General features: G+C 44.5%; 1 protein-coding gene across 1 annotated transcript in view; it reads left to right on the top strand.

Annotated features, from left to right (window-relative positions):
• The first annotated feature begins 3,650 nt into the window (after positions 1 to 3,650).
• LOC118375212 (filamin-B-like) overlaps positions 3,651 to 23,945 on the top strand; it is a 102,898-nt gene continuing 82,603 nt past the window's right edge. Inside the window, exon 1 of the mRNA XM_052474587.1 lies at positions 3,651 to 4,088. Coding sequence (XP_052330547.1) covers positions 3,797 to 4,088 — 292 coding nt within the window. The 5' untranslated portion in view covers positions 3,651 to 3,796. The remainder of the gene's footprint in view (positions 4,089 to 23,945) is intronic.

The following is a 23,945-nucleotide window of genomic DNA, read 5'->3' as shown; positions in this document are numbered from 1 at the left end:
AGAAAGAGACAGGAAGAAAGAGACACAGGAAGAAAGAGACACAGGGAGGAAGAGACAGGAAGAAAGAGACAGGAAGAAAGAGACACAGGAAGAAAGAGACACAGAAAGAGAGACAGGAAGAGACACAGGAAGAAAGAGACACAGGGAGAAAGAGACACAGGGAGGAAGAGACACAGGGAGAAAGAGACACAGGGAGAAAGAGACACAGGGAGAAAGAGACACAGGAAGAAAGAGACACAGGAAGAAAGAGACACAGGGAGAAAGAGACACAGGAAGAAAGAGACAGGAAGAAAGAGACACAGGAAGAAAGAGACAGGAAGAAAGAGACACAGGAAGAAAGAGACAGGAAGAAAGAGACACAGGGAGAAAGAGACACAGGGAGGAAGAGACACAGGAAGAAAGAGACACAGGGAGGAAGAGACAGGAAGAAAGAGACAGGAAGAAAGAGACACTGGAAGAAAGAGACAGGAAGAATTGACCAGGTGGCGAATCGCATCTCTGCATGTCTGGCAGACATATCAGTGTGGATGACGGATCACCACCTCAAGCTGAACCTCGGCAAGACGGAGCTGCTCTTCCTCCCGGGGAAGGACTGCCCGTTCCATGATCTCGCCATCACGGTTGACAACTCCATTGTGTCCTCCTCCCAGAGCGCTAAGAACCTTGGCGTGATCCTGGACAACACCCTGTCGTTCTCAACTAACATCAAGGCGGTGGCCCGTTCCTGTAGGTTCATGCTCTACAACATCCGCAGAGTACGACCCTGCCTCACACAGGAAGCGGCGCAGGTCCTAATCCAGGCACTTGTCATCTCCCGTCTGGATTACTGCAACTCGCTGTTGGCTGGGCTCCCTGCCTGTGCCATTAAACCCCTACAACTCATCCAGAACGCCGCAGCCCGTCTGGTGTTCAACCTTCCCAAGTTCTCTCACGTCACCCCGCTCCTCCGCTCTCTCCACTGGCTTCCAGTTGAAGCTCGCATCCGCTACAAGACCATGGTGCTTGCCTAAGGAGCTGTGAGGGGAACTGCACCTCAGTACCTCCAGGCTCTGATCAGGCCCTACACCCAAACAAGGGCACTGCGTTCATCCACCTCTGGCCTGCTCGCCTCCCTACCACTGAGGAAGTACAGTTCCCGCTCAGCCCAGTCAAAACTGTTCGCTGCTCTGGCCCCCAATGGTGGAACAAACTCCCTCACGACGCCAGGACAGCGGAGTCAATCACCACCTTCCGGAGACACCTGAAACCCCACCTCTTTAAGGAATACCTAGGATAGGATACCTAGGATCCAGTGTGGATTACTACACAGGATTTGTGTTGTTTCTTACCTGATAAGGAATACCTAGGATAGGATGAAGTAATCCTTCTCACCCCCCCCCTCCCTAAAAGATTTAGATGCACTATTGTAAAGTGGCTGTTCCACTGGATGTCATAAGGTGAATGCACCAATTTGTAAGTCGCTCTGGATAAGAGCGTCTGCTAAATGACTTAAATGTAAATGTAAATGTAAGAAAGAGACACAGGAAGAAAGAGACACAGGAAGAAAAAGACAGGAAGAAAGAGACACAGGGAGAAAGAGACACAGGGAGGAAGAGACACAGGGAGGAAGAGACACAGGGAGAAAGAGACACACAAAGAAAAGAGGGAGACAGACAGACAAATAGACAGACTGAGGGGGAGTGAGATAGACAGACTGAAGGGGAGGGAGACGGACAGACAGACTGAGGGGGAGGGAGACAGACAGACAGACTGAGGGGGAGGGAGACAGACAGACAGACTGAGGGGGAGGGAGACAGACACACAGACTGAGGGGGAGGGAGACAGACAGACTGAGGGGGAGGGAGACGGACAGATAGACTGAGGGGGAGGGAGACCACATTTGGGCGAGGGTGACCACGTCATGTAGAGGTGACCCAGAGAACAACAGGTTTGGGTCATAGTGACCTCATCATGTAGAGGTGACCCAGAGAACAACAGGTTTGGGTCATAGTGACCACATCATGTAGAGGTGACCCAGAGAACAACAGGTTTGGGTCATAGTGACCACATCATGTAGAGGTGACCCAGAGAACAACAGGTTTGGGTCATAGTGACCACATCATTCTGGCAGGTTCTCTTTACATCTCTGGGAGCCAAACTATACGTCACTGGACTGTGAGAACAAAGACAAGTATACAGGGACAGGAAATGTACACTGAGACACACTCACACACCAGGAATGTCTGTTGGGAAGAATTGGTGGTGTTACACACACACACAGAAGCTTTGATTGGTAAAGTAAAGCCTGGGGGATGAAACATGCCTTTATCTCTATAAACTCTTCAACGATCAACATAAATCTGTCATAAAGCCTTGTGGCATCGCAACATAAATGTAAGGTTCGTGAAACAGAGTTGAACTCAACAGCTGTCACTCGCTAGGCTGCAGGCGTGGCAATGTGTCTCTGCAAGAAGTTGTGATGCAATGTAGAACCACCCTGTGTGTGTGTGTGTGTGTGTGTGTGTGTGTGTGTGTGTGTGTGTGTGTGTGTGTGTGTGTGTGTGTGTGTGTAGAACCACCCTGTGTGTGTGTGTGTGTGTGTGTGTGTGTGTGTGTGTGTGTGTGTGTGTGTGTGTGTGTGTGTGTGTGTGTGTGTGTGTGTGTGTGTGTGTGTGTGTGTGTGTGTGTGTGTGTGTGTGCGCGTGTGTGTGTGTGTAGAACCACCCTGTGTGTGTGTGTGTGTGTGTGTGTGTGTGTGTGTGTGTGTGTGTGTGTGTGTGTGTGTGTGTGTGTATGTGTGTGTAGAACCACCCTCTGTGTGTGTGTGTGTGTAGAACCACCCTCTGTGTGTGTGTGTGTGTGTGTGTGTGTGTGTGTGTGTGTGTGTGTGTGTGTGTGTGTGTGTGTGTGTGTGTGTGTGTGTGTGTGTGTGTGTGTGTATGTGTGTATAGAACCACCCTGTGAATCACCAGAGATCGCGCATTGATCCGTTACACCGGAAACACCACAGAATCTAAAATAATCAAAACTGTGGTTGCCATAGACACATCTACACTCAGAGGACGGTGTGAGGTCAGGACTTGTACGAAAAGGTGTGGTCCTGTGCAGTCGATGTCATTGACTGAGGACCGCTATGTAGTTGAATTGCTTTTATTAAATATGTATATTTTGTTTTGTTATTGTGTTTTCACTGCTCTCTTGTAAAATATATTTTTAATCTCAATGTGACCCTGTTTCAATAAAGGTTTAATGTAAAAATATAAATATTATACCTCCCTTTAAATCCATAAGGCCATTCATAATGGTTTATGTCCAAAAGTAATACTTTAAAATTATGATTTGTTTAGATATCATGTCAGTGGAACTAATTTGGGTAATAAATCTGATAAATGAACACCTTATCAGATACAGAACCTCAAAATGTTTAAATTCCACCCAAATTGAATCTGTAGAATTTAGTGCAGCAAGAAGAAGAAGAGAACGATGTGTTCAAAGAGGTTTTCAAGATCTGTCGTTTATCTACAAGGAGTAGCCTCCACACCTGAAAAGTATGACAGTTGATTATACCTGTGAGATGACAGGTAATAAATTAGGGCGGGACCGAAAGAGGAGCCAAACAGTGAACGTGTCGTCATCGGAAGTTGAAGTCGTTCCATGGATAAAGTGCAGTGCGCATGCGTAAGGCCACAGAGCGGTGGAAGACTCTGGACCGCAGGACACTGAACAGTTCAAACGCAGCGGAGCCAGCGACAGCAACACGAGACTACAACTCCAAACTATCTAAGAAAGAAACCGGGGGGAAAAACCCGTTAACGAGATGCCGGTTACAGAGAAAGACTTGGCAGACGACGCGCCATGGAAGAAAATCCAACAAAACACTTTTACGCGCTGGTGCAACGAGCACTTAAAGTGTGTGAACAAGAGGATAGCCGACCTACAGTTGGACCTGAGCGACGGGCTGCGACTTATCGCCCTGCTGGAGGTACTGAGCCAGAAGAAGATGTACCGAAAGTATCATGCTAGACCTACTTTCCGCCAGATGAAACTCGAGAACGTGTCCGTGGCGCTGGAGTTCTTGGACCGGGAGAATATCCGACTCGTTTCCATAGGTAAGATACCGTTTTAATTAATGTCACGTGGTCCCGTCTACCTGATGACAATCGAAGTACTTTTTGTTTGGAGTGATGTCCTAGTCACTTCTTTCTGTATTGACATTTTGTCTCAATTTGTATCAAATATATTTAGCTGATCCTAATAGAATGGGCTAGATGAGTTTTATCAGTCGTATGTACGGGATACGCATGTATACACCGTCAAACGAAATGCTCACTTGCATGTTCCTTCTCAACAATGTAACAAGAAATAATGTGATAAAGTTAATGGCTCAGTAGAATATAATGAACAAGTACAATGGAAGGAACCATTTAAAGTCCAACATTTACGTGTTTTGGGAAGAGGGGATTAGGGGGGGTAGGTGTTGTAAATTGTGCAGAGGAGAATTAGTGTAGCTGAAGTGTTAACCAGTCGGATGTCCTGCATGGACGGGAGCACGGTCCCAGTGACTGACGGTGCCGTCGTCACTAAACGTTGGAGGGCCTTGCGACCGTGTACGGAACGTCGCCTGTAATTATGGCACTTTCAAGACAACTGGAGACTCGGAAATTACCAAGCCTTGACTTCAGGTCGGAGTTCCGAGATGGATGGTTGTTCAAAAGAGATGCCCCCCCCCCACCCAGTTGCAGCTCGTTTTCCGAGTTCCCAGATGTTTTGAACGCGGCATTATGCCCATTACATCGAGACTTAACTCATTACACCTTACGTCTTCACGGAGTCTTGCCGCACTACTGAATGGACAAGTGTATTGTTTGTAATGCGAGATGGATGAGAGCCTGTCTCTTTTCGGAGATCTAAATTATTTAGAGCAATTGCTAAATATAACTTGTCATTCAAGACATGATAAATAAAAGGGTTTTTTGGGTGTTTTTAACACGTTCTATAACGTTACAGCACGTTGGTCCTGCAGGGCAGCTAGGTAAAAGTCTGGCTATGTTAAAGATGCCTCTGTAGCAAGCCACCACCTAATGATCCTTACCATCACAAACTTAGAGGGAGGCAACAGTAATAATTGCCTTAACACCCATTGTGTAGTTAACATTCCTATTAACCTAGTACTCACTAATACAAATGGGTAAATGCTAAGTTTCTAGCTATCCCATAAAGCCATCCCATAAAACCACAAAAAAAAAAATTATTCAGTGGTTTGGTTACTTCCAGTTCTTTGCTGGACTGAAGACGAAGCCTCGTTTTGATAATGTCAGAATATGTAGTGTCTGTCCCGCAATGGAGCCTTCATCCGCAATGGGGCGTAGAGATTCCACCTCGTTGTGGACGTTCCCATTGACATGCAGCAGAATGTTAGAGTGCTTATGGGTAATGTGAACCAGGCCTGAGACTAAAGTCCACGTTGTGTCAAGTGCGCTCGGGTGTGTGACCTCACCTGTGAAAAGGTTTTTGTTTGAGGACCTGGGGCGGGTGATTACTATAGATCCCCCACAGTGGAGGTGTCCCATAAAACCAAGGTGTCCCATAAAACCTAGCTGTCAAAAAGAGAATTGGTTGTAATAGGTTGTCCACCCTTCATGTTTCCAATAGGGGATTTTAGAAACACTTAAAATAAGGGCTCTGTTTCGTGTCGGTTTACCCTGGCGTGATTTGATAACCATGTCATTCTCGCGTAACAGTTTAGTCATTGAATTATTTGTTGACTAACTTCTCCACACCTTGACATGCATTAAAGAAAAACCTCACTCCGTGGGCTTGTTTCCATGCACAGATTTCGGACGGTTAAAAACCCTCTTGCTTCCGCTTCTTCCTCTCTGTTGCCTAGTATATTAGGCAATGTCTCAGTGTCATGTTTAAGGTGCAATTCCAGTCTTTTAATTGGTTATACCACCTTCTACCTGTTTTTAGATTGGCAGATGTGTACAATGTTATATGAATATTGGCAAGGTTTAATGTTGGCCATCTAGTACGGTTGGTCTTATACAAAATGGAAGATGCAACCTGGTCACAGTTCTTGCTGGTGTGATGGCACACTGCAATGTTTCACCCAAAAATACATGGTAGTTTATCAATGTTTACATATGAATGGCTTTTTAATATGGTCCTACATTTGGCGCGAGGTTAGAAAGTGCAGCTCAGAGGTGCTGACCTGTTGCACCCTCTACAGCCACTGTGATTATTTCATGCTGCTGTTCATTTAACATGTGAATATCTTGAAAGATCTGGCCATAATTGCCATGTACTCTTATAACCTCCACCCGGCACAGCCCTCAGAGCCTAGTTTCTTTCTGGGGAGTGTTTCCTAGCCACTGGGTTTCTATATCTGTATTGCTTGCTGTTTGGTTTCAGGATGGGTTTCTGTATAAGCACTTTCTCAACTGCTGATGTATGAAGGACTTTATAAATACTTTCGTTGTCCTGGGGATTGGTTTGTGAACAGTCTCATCTCTGTCGGTGAGGGGTTTGTTTGAACACAGTCTCAGAACCAGCTGGCTGAGGGGACTCTTCTCCAGGTTCATCTCTCTATCGGTGAGGGCCCTGTGGGATCAAGTGCCTTTGAACCGATATGGTAGTAGGTGCCAGACGCACCGGTTTGTGTCAAGAACTGCAACGCTGTGTATCAATAATGGTCCACCACCTAAAGGACATCCAGCCAACTTGACACAACTGTGGGGAAGCACCGGAGTTAACATGGACCAGCATCCCTGTGGAACGCTTTGGACATTTTTGTAGAGTCCAATGCCCTGATGACTTGAGGCCGTTCTGAAGGCAAAGGGCGGGGGGTGCTGCTCAAGCTACATCCCATGACTGAGGAAAGACGTCTGTATTGTCCATTTTAACTACACGTTAGTTTATGTACAGAGTTCATAATATTGTATTCCCCCCCAAATAAACTTATTTCAGGCCATGTTGTATAGCAGGCCCTTGTGCCAAATTGAGTCCAACACCTCTTTGGAATCAACAAAGCATGTGAGGATTTTGTTGGTTGTCTATCAACTAGGTTGTGATGACTACGTGGTAGTGCCAGACGCTTTGTGTGTGTGTGCCAGACTAGAGACCTCTCCGGCGCTCCCACTACATGTAAACCTTGTTTACCACCAAGAAGTGGTGGTGGTAAATACCCACGTAACTGCTTGGAATTTACCTACAGGTTTCATTCCAGTGGTAAGCTAGGATTAGCCGTTGCTAAAGCTTTGGAGGTCTCGTATACGGAGACATTTGCTCAGGATATTGTTTTCACTGAGAATGTTGGCTTTTGTTGTTTTTAATGCTGCAGAGGCAGCTCCTGAGGTTGCTGCTAACGCAGATTCCACGGTCCTTGTTCGGGTTAAGTATTGTTGAAGATGCCGGCGCTGAGGATAGTGCCAAGTATTTGTGGTCGGTATATTATTTTGTTTGGGATACCGTCCACACCACAGTCTATTTTGGGTTGGCGGGTTTGTTTTGTCTTTAGCAGCTCAGTTGTAAATGATCGTGTGAGGGTTTTTACTCTTGTTTCTTTTTTTTTATAGAGCTGAAACGTGTTTCATCCAGCGACCTGTTTTGGCCAGATCGCTCTTCATGTTTGTTTAGTGTGTTCTCACTTTCCCAGAAGTGATTTGATTCTTCAATCACCATGGTCTGTTTTCAGTCATGCTATTCCTTGTGTTTTGGCTTTGTTTTAGCTTCCTCCTTCACTATGGTGAAACACCTGGAGGTTTTCTGGGTCTTTCTCGTGCCTTCGTAATGGATAAAATCCACACGTTGCTTTAACAACGTCAGAAACATGCTTGGTCTTGTGTGTAATCAGGTGTTCTTCAGGTGTCCGATCAGTAATCCAAACCAGCAGGGAGACTAGCTTGATACACACACACACACACACACACACACACACAGAGAGGCGAAGTTGGTTCACACCTGTGGCGTTTCAGCTGCCAAGGAGAAAGAACAGCGCGTGTTTATATCAACTAGGTCCTTATCTTTTAAAGCCCTGTATGAACACAATTTATTTACCCAGCCCATTTACTAGTTTAGAACGTCAAACATAACATGCATCACCATGGAAACGCCTATTATAGGGTGTGTGTGTGTGACCTGAGATCACTCCTCTTTGGTCTCCAGGAAACATGTGGTTGATGGATGGTAACCTGGCAACATGATGAAGACTTCAAAGCTGAAGCTCTGGTTACCTAATAGTTTGTTATTGGCTTTTGATCTGAAAACCATGAGTTAAGCAGCACAAGCTCCAACGTTATTATTAAGTGATGTACGAGTACCTGATTATTAAAATGAAAGGTTAAAAATGTAGCTGTTCCATACCCTGCAGCTGACGTCATAGATGACCGCTTCAATACGACAAAACAGAACCCATCCGTCAGGCTGCATAATGTACTCTATATGCTCTGCCGTCGGCTGCCACAACAAGAAAGGGGGAAATGCTGTTATCTCGTTTGATAAACCGCCAAAAGATCCAGGCCGAGTGCTGAAGTGGTTGGCAGCGATTTTTTTTTAAAATAATACTTTTAAAAAATATATTTTTATATTTAATATTTTAATATTTATTGTTTAAAATCAAACAGTGGACACAATGTAATGCATTTGTCTTTGCAGTGCTAATTTTGTTTCCGGTGAATGCTTACGTTAGCTAGCAAGCTAGCTTTCTTCAGTCTTGTGAAAGGATCGCTAGCTAGATGGCTAACTGACGGCTGGTTGTTCCACGGATGTGCTAGTTAACCTCCATTATTTGCTCAGTAGATAAGGCCACTGCTAATATAACTCATTTTAGCTAGACTAGCTGTCTTGCTGTGTGCTACCAAGTGAGTACTGATGCTAATAGATAGAGTACTGATGCTAATGGCTAGCAAGCGAGTACTGATGCTAATAGCTAGCAAGTGTGTGTGTGTGCCAGACTAGAGACCTCTCCGGCGCTCCCACTACATGTGAACTTTGTTTACCACCAAGAAGTGGTGGTGGTAAATACCCACGTAACAGCTTGGGTTTTACTTGCAGGTTTCATTCCAGTGGTAAGCTTGGATTTAGACGTTGCTAAAGCTTTGGAGGTCTCGTCTTGCTCGTACACATACACAAATAAGCCCAACATTAACGCGTTACATTGTATTTACACACATCTGTCGTGACCAGGATGTGAGTCAGAGAAGTGGTGACTGGTCGAGTCTATCTGTAGTTCTGCAGGACCAGGATGTGAGTCAGACTATTGAATATTGATTGATTTTTGAAGAGGAAGCAATGGCAGACCAGCTCACTACTTAACTTTAATCCTAAATGAATGTTGACCTGAGAACCGACCCCCAGCCTTCTGCAGCACTAGTTTCTGTCTCGGGTTCATTAGGGACAAAATGGAAGCCAATTGAGTTTGTCACTATCCATTGTGTATAACTTTGGTGCTCCCAAAGGAATACAACTTACCTGCTTTATGACTCATCTCCCGTGATGCATGTTGACTTTCTCAATCTTTAAAAATCAATACACACACACAGACACACACACAGACACACACACAGACACACACACAGACACACACACAGACACACACACAGACACACACACACAGACACACACACAGACACACACACAGACACACACACACACAGACAGACACACAGACAGACAGACACACAGACAGACAGACACACAGACAGACAGACACACAGACAGACAGACACAGACAGACAGACACAGACAGACACAGACAGACAGACACAGACACAGACACAGACACAGACACACAGAAATTGCGACATGCTTCGCACACAACGTGTGGAGATGAACAAAATGACATGCTTTCTGACAGGTCCTTCCCAACAATACAGTGAAATATTTCATTTTTATTTAACCTTTTTTTATTTAACGAGGCAAGTCAGTTAAGAGTAAATTCTTATTTTCAATGACAGCCTAGCAACAGGGGGTTAACTGCCTGTTCAGGGGCAGAACGACAAATGGAAGGATAATGACAAGGAATTAATACTTAAAGAACTTAGAGTCTTATGTGCATCGGTTTGGTGTAAATCATGTAGCTGTCAGTGGCGGTTGTTTTTAAGATGTAATTTTTATTGTTTGAGCTTGGCCTTTTTTAGATGTCATTTTTCCATTTGTTTGAGCAGGTTGGCCTTTTTTAGGTTTTGCTGTGTATTACATGACTGTCATTCATATTCCATTTACCCAGCTCAATGTAACATGGATAGGTTTACACTAGAATGTAATACGGATAGGTTTACACTAGAATGTAATACGGATAGGTTTACACTAGAATTTAATACGGATAGGTTTACACTGGAATGTAATACGGATAGGTTTACACTGGAATGTAATACGGATAGGTTTACACTGGAATGTAATACGGATAGGTTTACACTGGAATGTAATACTTGGGAGGCGTTGTGCCTTTACACCTGTGGATGTTAAATTCCTTTTTGTCAAGGTGGGAAAGGGGAGTGTGCATCATCTGTTGGGGTCCTATGTGGAGTGGGTCAAGGGTGACTAAGTAAACTCTAAACTCTTCCTGTCCAGGAGGCCCAGCTCTAATACAGTAGGCAGTACTATATAAACCCTTCCTGTCCAGGAGGCTCTAATACAGTAGTCAGTACTATATATAAACTTGTGTTGGTAGATTGGTGAGGTTGTTGTCAGCCCTGTACTACATAAGTTTGCCCTGGCCTAGCAGAACCTCTACACCACCCCTCTCCTGGGAAAGGCCTTGGTGTGTTTTTGAGGGCTGTTGAAAGCCTCCTTACCCCTCCCACACTCCTCACACACTCTGCTTCTCGTGAACGGTTACAAAACTTATGAGTCTCTAGAAACAGCGAGGTCATGCTGATGGAATCCTGCTCCATGTCTTACCGCCCCTGGCCGCCCCGCCGGAGGTGTACCCTGGCCGCCCCGCCGGAGGTGTACCCTGGCCGCCCCGCCGGAGGTGTACCCTGGCCGCCCCGCCGGAGGTGTACCCTGGCCGCCCCGCAAGAGGTGTTCCCTGGCCGCCCCGCAAGAGGTGTTCCCTGGCCGCCCCGCCAGAGAGGCCGAGTAATACTGACATGGAGAGTTAATGATGGACTGGCCCATATGGCTCCCTCCCTTAGACAGAGCTTGTGGGAATAAGCTTCTGTTTTGAGACTGTACTCTGTGGCTGAATGGTGACCTCTAGGCAGTGGGGATTCACTCATTCCTCTGCACTAGGCAAGCAGAACATGGTCATTCATTTAACTCCCTTCATCTGCCATGTCACCGCAGCAGAACCAGTGTCATTTAACTTTGTTACCTTGTGCTTGTGAAATCAGGAGCTAGCCCCATGGCCCCATAGCCCAACGGTAAAACTGTAACAGGAGTTTTCCTACTTTAATGGGGTGGTTGTTTAGGCTGTGGGTGCTGTTCAGCTTGGCTTAATTGGTGATGAATTTCACCCAGGAAGGCACGTGAAACGCAATCCTCATCAGGGACTGATCCTTCACTTTAGACTGTTTAAAAAGTATTTAAAAAAAGCTCTTCTGGTTGCTGTGACGACATCCCCAACTGAACTCTTTTAAGACCAGGTTCTAAGGATGAAATATCAGAATTCAACTTGAAACAGTTGTTGCTGTAGATTGTTTTCGATGTCCCGCGCTACGCAAATAAAATGAGCTGTATTATGCAAATCCTTTGGTGATATTCGTGGCACAAGTGACCAATCGAAACTCACTAGCTTTGCAACCCTTAGTGAATTGGCTGTTGGTACGTAGCACTACCTAGCAGGCTTGTTAGCACCCACATGAGTGCGACGCTAGGAGAGACTCCGCTATATAGTGCATGTCGGCCTACGCAGTAGGATAAATTGCTAACTATCATGCTAGCACAGACTGCCATTAATTGTGCTAACACTAGTTAGTTTAGCAAGCCAATGCTATCTCGGTCTTCCTTCAAACTGGACACTGACATAACATTCTATCCACAAGTTAATGTGACTCTGGGCCGGTAGATCGAGGGCCGCATTGCCAAAAATCCTGAAGTAACCCTTTAAGGTCCATGCTACAGGTTCTGAAGTTTGACCTGGTCACCACCAGGAGGACAAATGGAGGGGAGGAAGTCCCCATAACTCTAGGCCCACCTCTGTCATTGGTACCAGTACTATGCAGTCCACAGTGACGGTTTGGGTCCGGTCCTACGCCTGCCTCCCTTCCCTCAGAGGCGTTTTATGCTGCTCAGAAGAATGCCTTGGTCTTCAGGGGCTCTGTCTCCATTCTATGACTAAATTATACAGTGTGCTGGAACAAGCAGTGGGACTTAGTGTTTTCGTATCACTGCAGGGCTACCGTTGTGAAATCTCAATGTTCAGTATAACTTATCCATCACAACCTTCACTCACTGTCTCTAGTAGTAATGTTTTAAACTGCTAAAATGTTTAAACGAAGTTGATTCGTAACTGGAACCAACTCTCTCTCTGCGCATTAAAATCACATTCTCTGTTTTTTTTATTTTTATAGCCTAACTAGGCGATGGGCTATAAAGGCCGGGGGTAAGTTGTTAATTTAAATCAAACCAGAGTTGAACTTTAGACTGTGGTGAATTGACGAGGGATGCTGGACATGGTGAGATACGGATTACCAAGACAGCAAGAGAAGAAAGACTAAGCTCATTGTGTTTGTCACATGTGCCGGACAACAGGTGTTGACTTTAAAGTGAAATGTTTGCTTACGAGCCGTTAACCAACAATGCAGTGTTAGAAAGTAAGACAGCCTCGTTATTATGCAACTATGTACAAAGAGTGCTGGTACAGAGTAACCTTACGGTGAGATGCCAAGCAGTGGCCATATGAGTGCCCATGCCTTGTCTTTTCAGCCTCCTGAGGGGGAAGAGGTGTTGTCCTCGTTGGTGTGTTTGGACCATGATAGGTCCTTAGTGATGTGCACCGCGCAACTAATGATTCCAGTGTTTTAAGTCTTCGGTCTGTAGAATATCCTTGTCTATTCATTGATCATAGGCCCTGCTTTACTGAAGTGGCGAGACGATAAGTCAAGAAATTGCCAAGATACAGTATCCCATCGTGAGATTCAACCTCTGATCGCTGGTCCTAGTGTATCACTCGGTCTGGTGGTCAACATGCCTATACTGAGCCCTTTCACTAGCTTGCGATGAAAGATGCAAGCGTTCGACTTGTTTCCATACTACAGAGATGACTCGTTTAAAAAAAAAAAAAAATAGTGATTCTTAGGAGTTGATTCCTTGGTGGAATCTAATCTTGACTCTCTGAAATGGGAGTCGACATTCAAAGAGTCGGAATCAAGTATTTTGTAGTTGTTAGAGCAAAGCAGTCAAGTCCTGTATGACAATACTGAGTTTTGGATACTGAAATACATTTGCTAGGTGGAATTGAGGACCAGTAATGTCAGGTGCAATGCTTCACTATCTGAACGGGGTCTCACCCGAAGACTCAAACCGGTGTTGCCATTTGTGAATTCACATTTCAGCTGTGGAAATCCTCCATTTTTATTTTTAACAAGTTCTTTCCCTTTACTTATATTGTATCCTAGTTATATCTCGTGTCGGGACTTTAGTTAACTACCCAGCTAAATCTGGTACGTTTACAATAAGGTCTTCATATGCACTGTCCCAGTAAAACAGCGTTTAGTAAAGGACTGATTAGTTGTGGTTCTGTCTGTCCTGCGGGTCGGTGGGCGTACAGGGCTTAGTCCTCCACAGAGACGGTTTAAAGTCTAGTAATTCTTCTTGATGGATGATGTGGTGGACCCGGTGCCCTTCACCTTCCCACTTCCCTCTCGCTCACCTTCTCTCCACATGTAGGTATGGCATCTCACAACCTGGTGCCACTCGGACCAGGCCACAATTACCACTCTGTTACAGAGAAAAGGAAACCCGAGGCCTGCGCTTGGTGGCCTCTTATCATATGATCTCATGCAGCCATTAAGTTTATTAAAGGAATTTTTCACCCAACCTCCCTCTCTCACCCTCAGAGCATGTAGCCTGTAACTAGGGGTTTAGTGAAAACAAGAACACTGGGAAAGCTTCTCTTTAGACCAGCTTCCTGACTCCTCAGTCCTCTTAAAGGTGATTTGCTGCTCTGTTATTGGAGTATGAGGTGCTGGGAGCTAGGTGGGGCTTGGTAGTTAATAAATAACTCTTGTGTTTGTCCCCGTCCCCCCCCACCCCTTGCACACCATGGGTTTACGTCATTCACTCTGTTGGAGGAGTAGCTGTAAGCCTCTGAACACACCCTAACTCACCGGGGTGGCCGCGAGCTGAGCTTTATCTTAACATTATATTAGACATAAGTTGTTTGGCAAATAAACGTTATTTGTGACATGCTTTGCAAAACAACAGGTGACAGAGTGAGAACATGAAATACATTTAAGCACATTTATTGGAACTAAAATTCCTCGTTTTAATTAATCACAACCCCTGAGCAGTTTTCTGTGCCTGTGCGCCGTAAGCCCGAGACTGCTGCACAGTTCCCCGGGACTGCAGTGCAGAAATATCAGAGAAAAACAAGAGATTGAACTTCACTTCACTTTCTAGCGCCGTGGTCACCAACCCGTCGAACGTCATCGACTGGTCCGTATTTAATGCATACCTAGTCAATAGATAAACAATGATAAAGCCTTGGTAACTGTTTTACTCTTCATGGGTTGTTGGCAGTAGGTGCACCTGATTTCCACTGCCTGGCGCGCCGGGTAGGTGAACTTGCAATCTTTTATTGAACCATTTCATGTGTCTGAAGATGCAAACTGCCTTCCTGGCGGGCCAGAGAGCAAATGAAGTGCACTGATGGGCGACCTCTCTGGTAGGCCTGCATTATGATCAAATAGCCACATTAGTCTACTTGGCTGCCGTTTTAACTTAAAGCGGGTACAGCCTCAGTGTTCACAGTAAGGAGGGTTTTGACCATGTCTACGTTTGCGCTCAGCAGACCTGAAATTTTGGGGGCATCTTGCCCCCCCCCCCCCTACGAGTCAATACAACGGCTCGTTTAGTTGGTCTATCAAGATGTCTGTAGACAGTTGTCGTCCATTAGACTTGTCGTTATGAAAAAGTACAAACACAAAATTATAGGCTGCGTGACATCAGCAGCCTGGTGGTCTGAATTAGCATAACGGGTGTATTTTAACACAAATAAATCCATCTGTTTTTGTAAAATATATTTAGTATACGTCAATTTAACAAACCCAGGCAACTGAAAGCAACTTCCTAAACAATGTTTTGGTTTGTTTCTAGCTTGTTAGCTGATGTGCCAGTTCAAGTAATGATATCATAGCTGACAATGTCTTAAACTTTGACCCCGTCTGCATCAACTGTAGTCAGTTTACAGGCGGTCCACTGGAGTATAAGTGAATGCTGTTTTGGGGTTAGACAGTTGTGGCATTCTAATTGTCTAGAGTCATGTCGTTAGACGAGGTATAAACCAGCCGTATCACCTGGGGCAGTGATTACTGCTGTTGAGTCTTTCTGGGCAAGTCTGAGCTTTCCACACCTGGATTGTGCAACATTCTGTCCGTTATTCTATTCAAAGTTCTTCACGCTGTGTCAAATTGGTGGTTGTCCATTGCTTGACAACCATTTTCATGTCTTGCCATATTTTTCAAGCAGATTTAAGTCAACTCTGCTACTTCCTCTCAGGGATATTCACTGTCTTAGTAAGCAACTCCAGTGTAGATTTTTACATTGCGTTTCAGGTTATTGTCCTGCTGGAAGGGGACTTCATCTCCCAGTGTCTGATGGAAAGCAGACTGAACCAGCTTGTCCTCTAGGATTTTGCCTGTCCTTAGCTTCACTGTTTATTTTTAATCCTGGATAAACTCCCCAAGTCCTTAAGTACAAGCAGACTCATAACATGATGCAGCCACCACTGTTTGAACATATGCAGAGTGGTGCTCAGTGCTGTGTTGGATTTGCCCCAAACACAACACTTAGAACAATGTATGTTTTTATGTAAAGTCGCAGTTTTTAGTGACAGGGTGTATTGATATACTTTGAATGGTGTATTTAACTTCATGCTCAAAGGGATATTCAATGTCTGCTTTTATTTACCCATCTACCAATAGGTGACCTTTTGTGAGCCAATGGGAAAACCTCCCTGGTCTTTGTGGTTGAATCTGTTTGAAATTCACTGCTCGACTGAGGGACTTTACAATTATCTACGTGTTGGGTACAGAGATGGGGTAGTCATTCAAAAAGCTAAACATTTTTGTACAGAATCTGTGCAACTTGTGATTTAAGCACATTTACTTGTTAATTTATTTTGGTTTGATTGAGGTTGAATTCTTAATGACTCAAGACTTTTTTTATTTTTTATTGTCTAAACCTATTCCACTTTGTGGTCCCAGTGATGGCAATCTCAATTTAATCAGTTTTCAAATCAGGCTGCAACGATGTGGAAAGTCTAGGTGTAATTACTTTCTGAAGGAAGTGTGTGTTGGGTGTGGAGTCCACTGTGCGGCATTGATGGAGATGGAGCAGAAATTGAGTAATGGTTCTTATCAGGAACCTGTCAGAACAAGTTTAACAATAGGGTGTGGACTTATACTGGAGTGGCAGCAATATCCTTTCACTTTCACTCATTCTCTCTCTGGTGTTGGCTGAGAAAGTGATTTGAGATGCTGTTCCTTTTGTTTGTGAATCATTAACTCAAACACCAGTAACTTCAGGAGGTGGAGAAATTCTCCTGCAGTTTTGTCTCCACAGCTAGATGCCTAAAACGGCACCCTGTTACCTCTTAATGCTATACTTCAGGGGATAAAGCCTGAGATTGCAAAAGTGTGTGTGCTGAGCGTTGGGTAACCAGGTAAATGACGGAGGCTCTGCCTGTGCATGCCTCGGTTTGACGAGCTGTGAATTATAGTTGATGTTAGGGAATACAGGCAGCTGCCAGAACACACACTTTGTGTGGTAATCTCATTCCCAGATGGCGCAGTATTCCCAGATGGCGCAGTATTCCCTTCCCCAACTGCACTACTTTTTAACCAGAGCGCTATGGGCCTTGATCAAAAGTCATCCACTAAATAAGGAACAGGGTGCCATTTGGGACTGAACATACAGGGCATTTAGAAAGTATTCAGACCCTTTGACTTGTCCCACATTTTGTTACGTTACAGGATTATTGTAGATGTATTTAAATCATGTTTTTTCATCTACACAACACCCTGTTGGGGGGGGGGGTACTTGTACAGCAGTCTGATGGCTTGGGGGTAGAAGCTGTTCAGCAGTCTGATGGCTTGGGGGTAAAAGCTGTTCAGCAGTCTGATGGCTTGGAGGTAAAAGCTGTACAGCAGTCTGGCTTGGGGGTAGAAGCTGTTTAGGAGCCTTTTGGACCTAGATTAAGTAGTAGCTTCCGTCTGGCCACTTTACCATAAAGGCCAGATTGGTGGAGTACTGCAGAGATTGTTGTCCTTCAGGAAGGTTCTCCCATCGACACAGAGGAGCTCTGTCAGCGTGACCATCGGGTTGTTGGGTCTTCTCCCTGTCCAAGGTCCTTCTCCCCGATGGCTCAGTTTGGCCCCGGCCAGCTCTAGGAAGAGTCTTGTTGGTTCCAAACTTCTTCCATTTAAGAATGATGGCCACTGTGTTCTTGGGAACCTTCAATGCTGCAGAAATGTTTTGGTATCTTTCTCTAGATCTGTGCCTCGACACAATCCTGTCTTGGAGCTCAACGGACAATTTCTTTGACCTCATGGCTTGGTTTTTGCTCTGAAACACTCATCTGTGGGACCTTTATATCGACAGGTGTGTGCCTTTCCAAATCATGTCCAATCAATTGAATTTATCACAGGTGGAGTCCAATCAAGTTGTAGAAACATCTTAAGGATGATTAATGCAAACAGGATGCACCTGAGCTCAATTTAGTCTCGTAGACAAGGGTCTGACTACTTATGTAAATAAGGGTTTTCTGTAAAAAAAAAAAGAAGAAAATTAGCAAACATTTATATACCTGTTTTCACTATGGGGGGGTTTAAATACATTTTTAGAAAGAGGCTGTAATGGAGAAGATGGAAGAAATAGTCAAGGTGTCTGAATATTTTCTGAATTCACTTCATATTGAGGGTGTTTCTGAACTGTGGGTTTGAGTCGTACTACTCATCTCCTCTGTATTTTCACTCTCTGCCACTTCATAATCTAGTGTTTCCCTATGTTATCAGTGAGTCGCTATGGGAACAGATCAGAATAAAACTAACTGTCCTCGGAACTGTCTTAACAGGCTCTGCATGTCACGGAGGGGTACTCGAGGGCATGAAACTAGTTTCTGCTGTTGACATGGCAACCTGAGTCAGCAGTCTGGTGATTGGTTGGTTTGACCTTAAAGTCGAGACTTGGCGTTGTTCCAAATGGCTGAATGCAACGCCCCTTTCCTACCAGCAACATGGACGTCACCCAACAACCAATCACCAGTTTGATAGAAGTTGGCGTTATAATGGTGTTTTCCTGGTGGTTTAGAGCTACTCGCGTATAAACTCAGCAAAAAATGAAACGTCCTCTCACTGTCAACTTTATTTTTTGCAAACTGATCATGTGTAAATATTTGTAGGAACATAAGATTCAACAACTGAGACATAAACTGAACAAGTTCCACAGACATTTGACTAACAGAAATGTAATGTGTCCCTGATCAAAAGTAACAGTCAGTATTTGGTGTGGCCACCAGCTGCATTACGTACTGTAGTGCATCTCCTCATGGACTGCACCAGATTTGCCAGGTCTTGCTACCCCACTCTTCCACCAAGGCACCTGCAAGTTTCCAGACATTCCCGGGGGGGGAACGGCCCTAGCCCTCACCCTCCGGTCCAACAGGTCCCAGACGTGCTCAATGGGATTGAGATTCTGGCTCTTCGCTGGCCATGACAGATGCTCCTGTCTTAGTCCCCGTTTCCTCTCTTATAGAACGGCTGTCAGTGGTGAAAAGACATCGGACAGAACAGGGAGGATGGGTACTGTCTCAAAGGAGTTTTACCTTGTCCCCTGTGCAGCACGAATATCACAGGACCAAGAGGACTTCAAACCCGGCCACCTCTGGGCCAATTGTGTTCCGCCCTATGGGACTCCCAGTCACGGCCAGTTGTGATACAGCCTGGAATCGAACCATGGTTTATAGTGACGCCTCTAGCACTGAGATGCAGTGCCTCAGACCGCTGTGCCACTCGGGAGGGCTCTTCCTCTCCCCATAACCCTTCAGACAGGCCATGGTCTACTTTACGCAGCAATAACCCCTTCAGTCATATTTCATCTTGATGTCTGCATCAATGAAGTCTATTTCTTGTGCATCCAGCCATTGTGGTTTTAATATTTCTGCAACATTGTTAAATCAACTTTTCAGATTTTGCAACTATCCTCTGCTGTCCAGCCGTGTACATCAGGTCCCAGTGTTGGTGACCATGAGAAACACAGTACAGCAGTCATCACAGTCCTGTTAATCTCTGGGTGTATTCCAAACAGCACACCTATTGTCTATGGGGCCTGGTTATAGGGTGCCATTTTACTACAAGGACCTTGGTCTGGGATTACACTGCCTCAAGCAGGTCTGTTCTGGTCAGGGAGCGGGTCTGGGGACTGGAAGTCTCTGGAGCTACCTGCCTCCACTGTCAACAAAACAGCAAGATGCCATCCCCTGGCCACCTTGTTAGTAAGGTAAGTCATTGTACCAGTAAAGAACTTAAATAATAGCCCCCTCCCCTTGGCCCTCGGGTAAAGTGAGAAGTAGAAATGCTTGGCTGTGAGATCGGCACGGCTCCAGCTTCAACCATAACAATGACGAGCTTAAAGTTCAGTCTTGAGACCCAGTTACTTCCTGGGGGCTTTACTTGGAAACGACGTAAGATTTAGGACGTTCACTCTTGAGACCCAGTTACTTCCTGGGGGCTTTACTTGGAAACGACGTAAGATTTAGGACGTTCACTCTTGAGACCCAGTTACTTCCTGGGGGCTTTACTTGGAAACGACGTAAGATTTAGGACGTTCACTCTTGAGACCCAGTTACTTCCTGGGGGCTTTACTTGTAAGAAGGACGTTCACGTACTTCCTGGGGGCTTTACTTGGAAACGACGTAAGATTTAGGACGTTCACTCTTGAGACCCAGTTACTTCCTGGGGGCTTTACTTGGAAACGACGTAAGATTTAGGACGTTCACTCTTGCGTTCCTCAGGTGGCAGAACGGTTATTTGGATGTTGACCAGACAAACAGCTCGTCTGAAGTCTTTGTCTAAACTGGCGAACAGACGTTTCGTCTCATCAGAAACTTGATGGAACCCCGAACGCCCTTTTTTCATGACCTGGTTGTCTCGACGTTCAGACTAGAGACATTCTATCCAATGGATTTACCATCAGACATGACTCAACAATGAGCATCTCAGTCAGACTGAAATTATAATTATTATTTTTCCCCCCAACAGCCCTCTAGTCAACTAAAGTGTTGTCCTGATGTCATTGGTCTCTATTGTTAATGACAGATTCATCTTTCAGCTTTGGTAATACCCACTTATAGAATAGCACTTAGCTGTGGAGATCAGGGTGTGGCCAGACACCCAGCACAAACACTGCTGTGTTTAACCAGCACTTATTTGAAGTGGCAACAAGGAGAACCTGATCGTTTACTGAGATGTGTGTTGAAGTTGTTCTGTGGTAAAATGGATGCATGCCTTTAGAATGGGGTGGCAAGGTAGCCTAGTGGTTAGAGCATTGGTCTAGTAAACGGAATGTTGCAAGTTCAAATCCCCGAGCTGACAAGGTACAAAATCTGTCGTTCTGCCCCTGAACAGGCAGTTAACCCACTGTTCCTAGGCCGTCATTGAAAATAAGAATTTGTTCTTAACTGACTTGCCTAGTAAAATAAAGAAAATAAAATAAAATAAAAAATATAAGTAAAAATGTCAGGTAGTGTTATTTATTTAGGTCTGTTCAGTTAATAAAGCAATCACGATTTCATTTTGACAACTAAATAAAAACATGAAATGCACTCTGCATTATGTGGGTTGACTGCTGTAACAATACTAAATAAAACGAGATATGGTAGTGGCGGTCTCTCACTTATTCACAATACTTTAATAGAATAAGTTGTGTTCATTACATGTTTTATTTAAGGACTTAGTTCTAAGTCTAATTTTATATAGAGCTGCTTCCTGTGTCTGACTGCCTCAAGTAATGTATTTTGCTGTGATGACACACTGGTATTTCACCCAGTAGATATGGGAGTTTATCAACATTGGGTTTGTTAATTCTTTGGGTCTGTCTAATCTGAGGGAAATATGTATCCATTTGGCAGGAGGTTAGGAAGTGCAGCTCGGGTTCCACCTCAGTCTGTGTGCACGTAGAGAAGACCGGCTAAGGCGACCGTTCTCAATTGCAAGGCTCAGTCTGTACATAGTCAAAGATTTCATTTTGGCTCAATGGTCAGGTATTCTGCCACTGTGTAGTCTCTGTTTTGGGCCAAATAGCATTCTAGGTTGCTCTTTAAAAAAATATATATATATATATTTCCTGTGTCAATTAATTATCCTTGTTTTCTCATGTGTTTGGGTCTAATTGTGCTGTTGTCCTGGTGCTCTGTGGGGTGGGTTTGTTTGAACAGAGCCCTAGGACCAGCTTGCTTAAGGGGCTCTTCTCCAGGTTTATCTGTCTGTAGGTGATGGCTTTGTTTTGGGAATCGTTTCCTTTTAGGTGGTTGTCGAAATGAATGGCTCTTCTGGTAATTGATAATTAGTGGGTATCGGCCTAATTCTGCTCTGCATGCATTATTTGGTGTTCTACGTTGTACACGGAGGATATTTTTTGCAGAATTCTGCATGCAGTCTCAATTTGGTGTTTGTCCCATTTTTGTGTAATGATAATATAATATATGCCATTTAGCAGACGCTTTTATCCAAAGCGACTTACAGTCATGTGTGCATACATTCTACGTATGGGTGGTCCCGGGAGTCGAACCCACTACCCTGGCGTTACAAGCGCCATGCTCTACCAACTGAGCTACAGAAGGACGTCTTGGTTGGTGAGCGGACCCCAGACCTCACAACCATAAAGTGCAATGGGTTCTATAACTGAATTATATTTAGCCAGATGCCGCATTTTCTGTTTCTATTGATGGCATAGACTGGCATAGAATGCATTTTGTTAGCTGGTTCACAGCGTTGTGGAGGACACAACAAAAACCAGAGCACACAACAAAAAAAAACGCTACACACCTTCCCCTAAACATCAGCCATTCTATGGCATTCTATGGCATTCTATGGCATTCTATGGCATTCTATGGCATTCTATGGCATTCTATGCCATTGTTTTGCTGGGTGTTGCTGGAATTAGTATTTGTATTCACCATTATTTTGGTCTGACTGACTTAATGTCAGGGCCCAGGTCTGACAGAATCTATGCAGAATATCTAGGTGTTATTGTAGGCCCTCCTTGGTTGGGGACAGAAGCACCAGATCATCAGCAAACAATAGACATTTGACTTCAGATTCTAGTAGGGTGAGGCCTGGTGCTGCAGACTGTTCTAGTGCCCGCGCCAATTCATTGATATGTTGACGAGGGTGGGGCTTAAGCTGCATCCCTGTCTCACCCCAAAGCCCTGTGGGAAGAATTGGGTTTTTTTGTGCAAATTTCTAACGCACACTTGTTTGAACATGGTTTTTATAATGTCGTATGTTTTACCCCCTATGATTGTATTGTTCTTAATGTCTCATTGAGAATTATTTACATGCATGTTTGTTTCTTAAACTCCCAAATTGTCCACATGGAATTGTGTGTAAGTAACAGTGATAACAAACACCAAGTATAACTTAAACACAAAATATAAATATTCATTAACAAACTTATAGCTTTCCAACAATTTGTATAGCAGACACTCATGCCAAATTGAAGCTTTTGCCTCTGTTTTGGTTTGTGTCAATTAGGTTGAGTATGTGGTCTGTCATGTTGTACTGGAATTTGGTAAAAAGACTATTTGACATTTGCTCAGCACATTGTTTTCACTGAGAATGCACTAGTCTGTTAATGATAATGAAGATTCTTCCTAGGTTGCTGTTGACGCATTTACATTTGTCTCCACTTTGGGGTGATAAGTCATTGATTCCAAATATTGGGGAAGCAAAGGACTGTGTTAGAGTTTAAGTATAGCCCGTTGGAATTTGATATTTGATCATTTCATTGAGGATACCATCAACACCACAGGCCTTTCTGGGTTGGAGGGCTTGTATTTTGTACCTCATTCAATGTCATTTTGAGAATCCAGTGGGTTCTGGTAGTCTTTAATAGTTGATTCTAAGATGTCTATATGGTTGTGTTAGAACCCAAAAGATTCTAGTGGTGGTGTCTCAGTGAGTTCCCCCCCCATCCCCCGGTGCATCTCCCCTTTCAAACTTGTTTCCTTCCCCCTCGTCGCCTCCTTTCTCCTCTTGGCCGTCCCTCCCTCCCATGGCCACCCTATTGCTTCTTTCAAACATGTTTTCTTCCTTTGCTTTGTAATTGAGATTTATGCTTAAAGCCTGGTGAACCCGTATGGGGGGTGCGGTGCTGCTTTGACTATAATTCCAGGCCAGAAAACAACCCAGAGTGGCTTGTCATTTTTAACTTCCTGGCTTCAGTTTCTTAATGCATACAGCCAAATGTACTGATGACTCTGCAATCCCAGGCCTTTCTCTCCCTTTTACTGTAGTTCAGCTAAGTCCTCCTACTTCCACACTAGATGGTTTCTAGAGCAGAGGACAGACACAATGTTGTGTGTGTGTATATATGGTTTTTCTATAGTAATATGACTCTTGACTTCAGGGCACTTTGACCGTTTTCACACTGGATGTGTAACCAGGCCAGCTCATTAGTGTGAAACACCCTGTTGTTGGTTTCGTCCCAATGTCCTGTCCTTGGCTGCACTGTCTGCCAGGAGCCTAAAGCCCTTTCTAGACCTGACCTTTCATGTAGCTTTTATATATTCTGATCATAAGAGTTCT

Source organism: Oncorhynchus keta, chromosome 21, assembly GCF_023373465.1.
Source record: "Oncorhynchus keta strain PuntledgeMale-10-30-2019 chromosome 21, Oket_V2, whole genome shotgun sequence".
Taxonomy (NCBI): Eukaryota; Metazoa; Chordata; class Actinopteri; order Salmoniformes; family Salmonidae; genus Oncorhynchus; species Oncorhynchus keta.
Note: the sequence above shows the minus strand (reverse complement) of the source record. Positions and strands in the feature narration are given on the sequence as shown.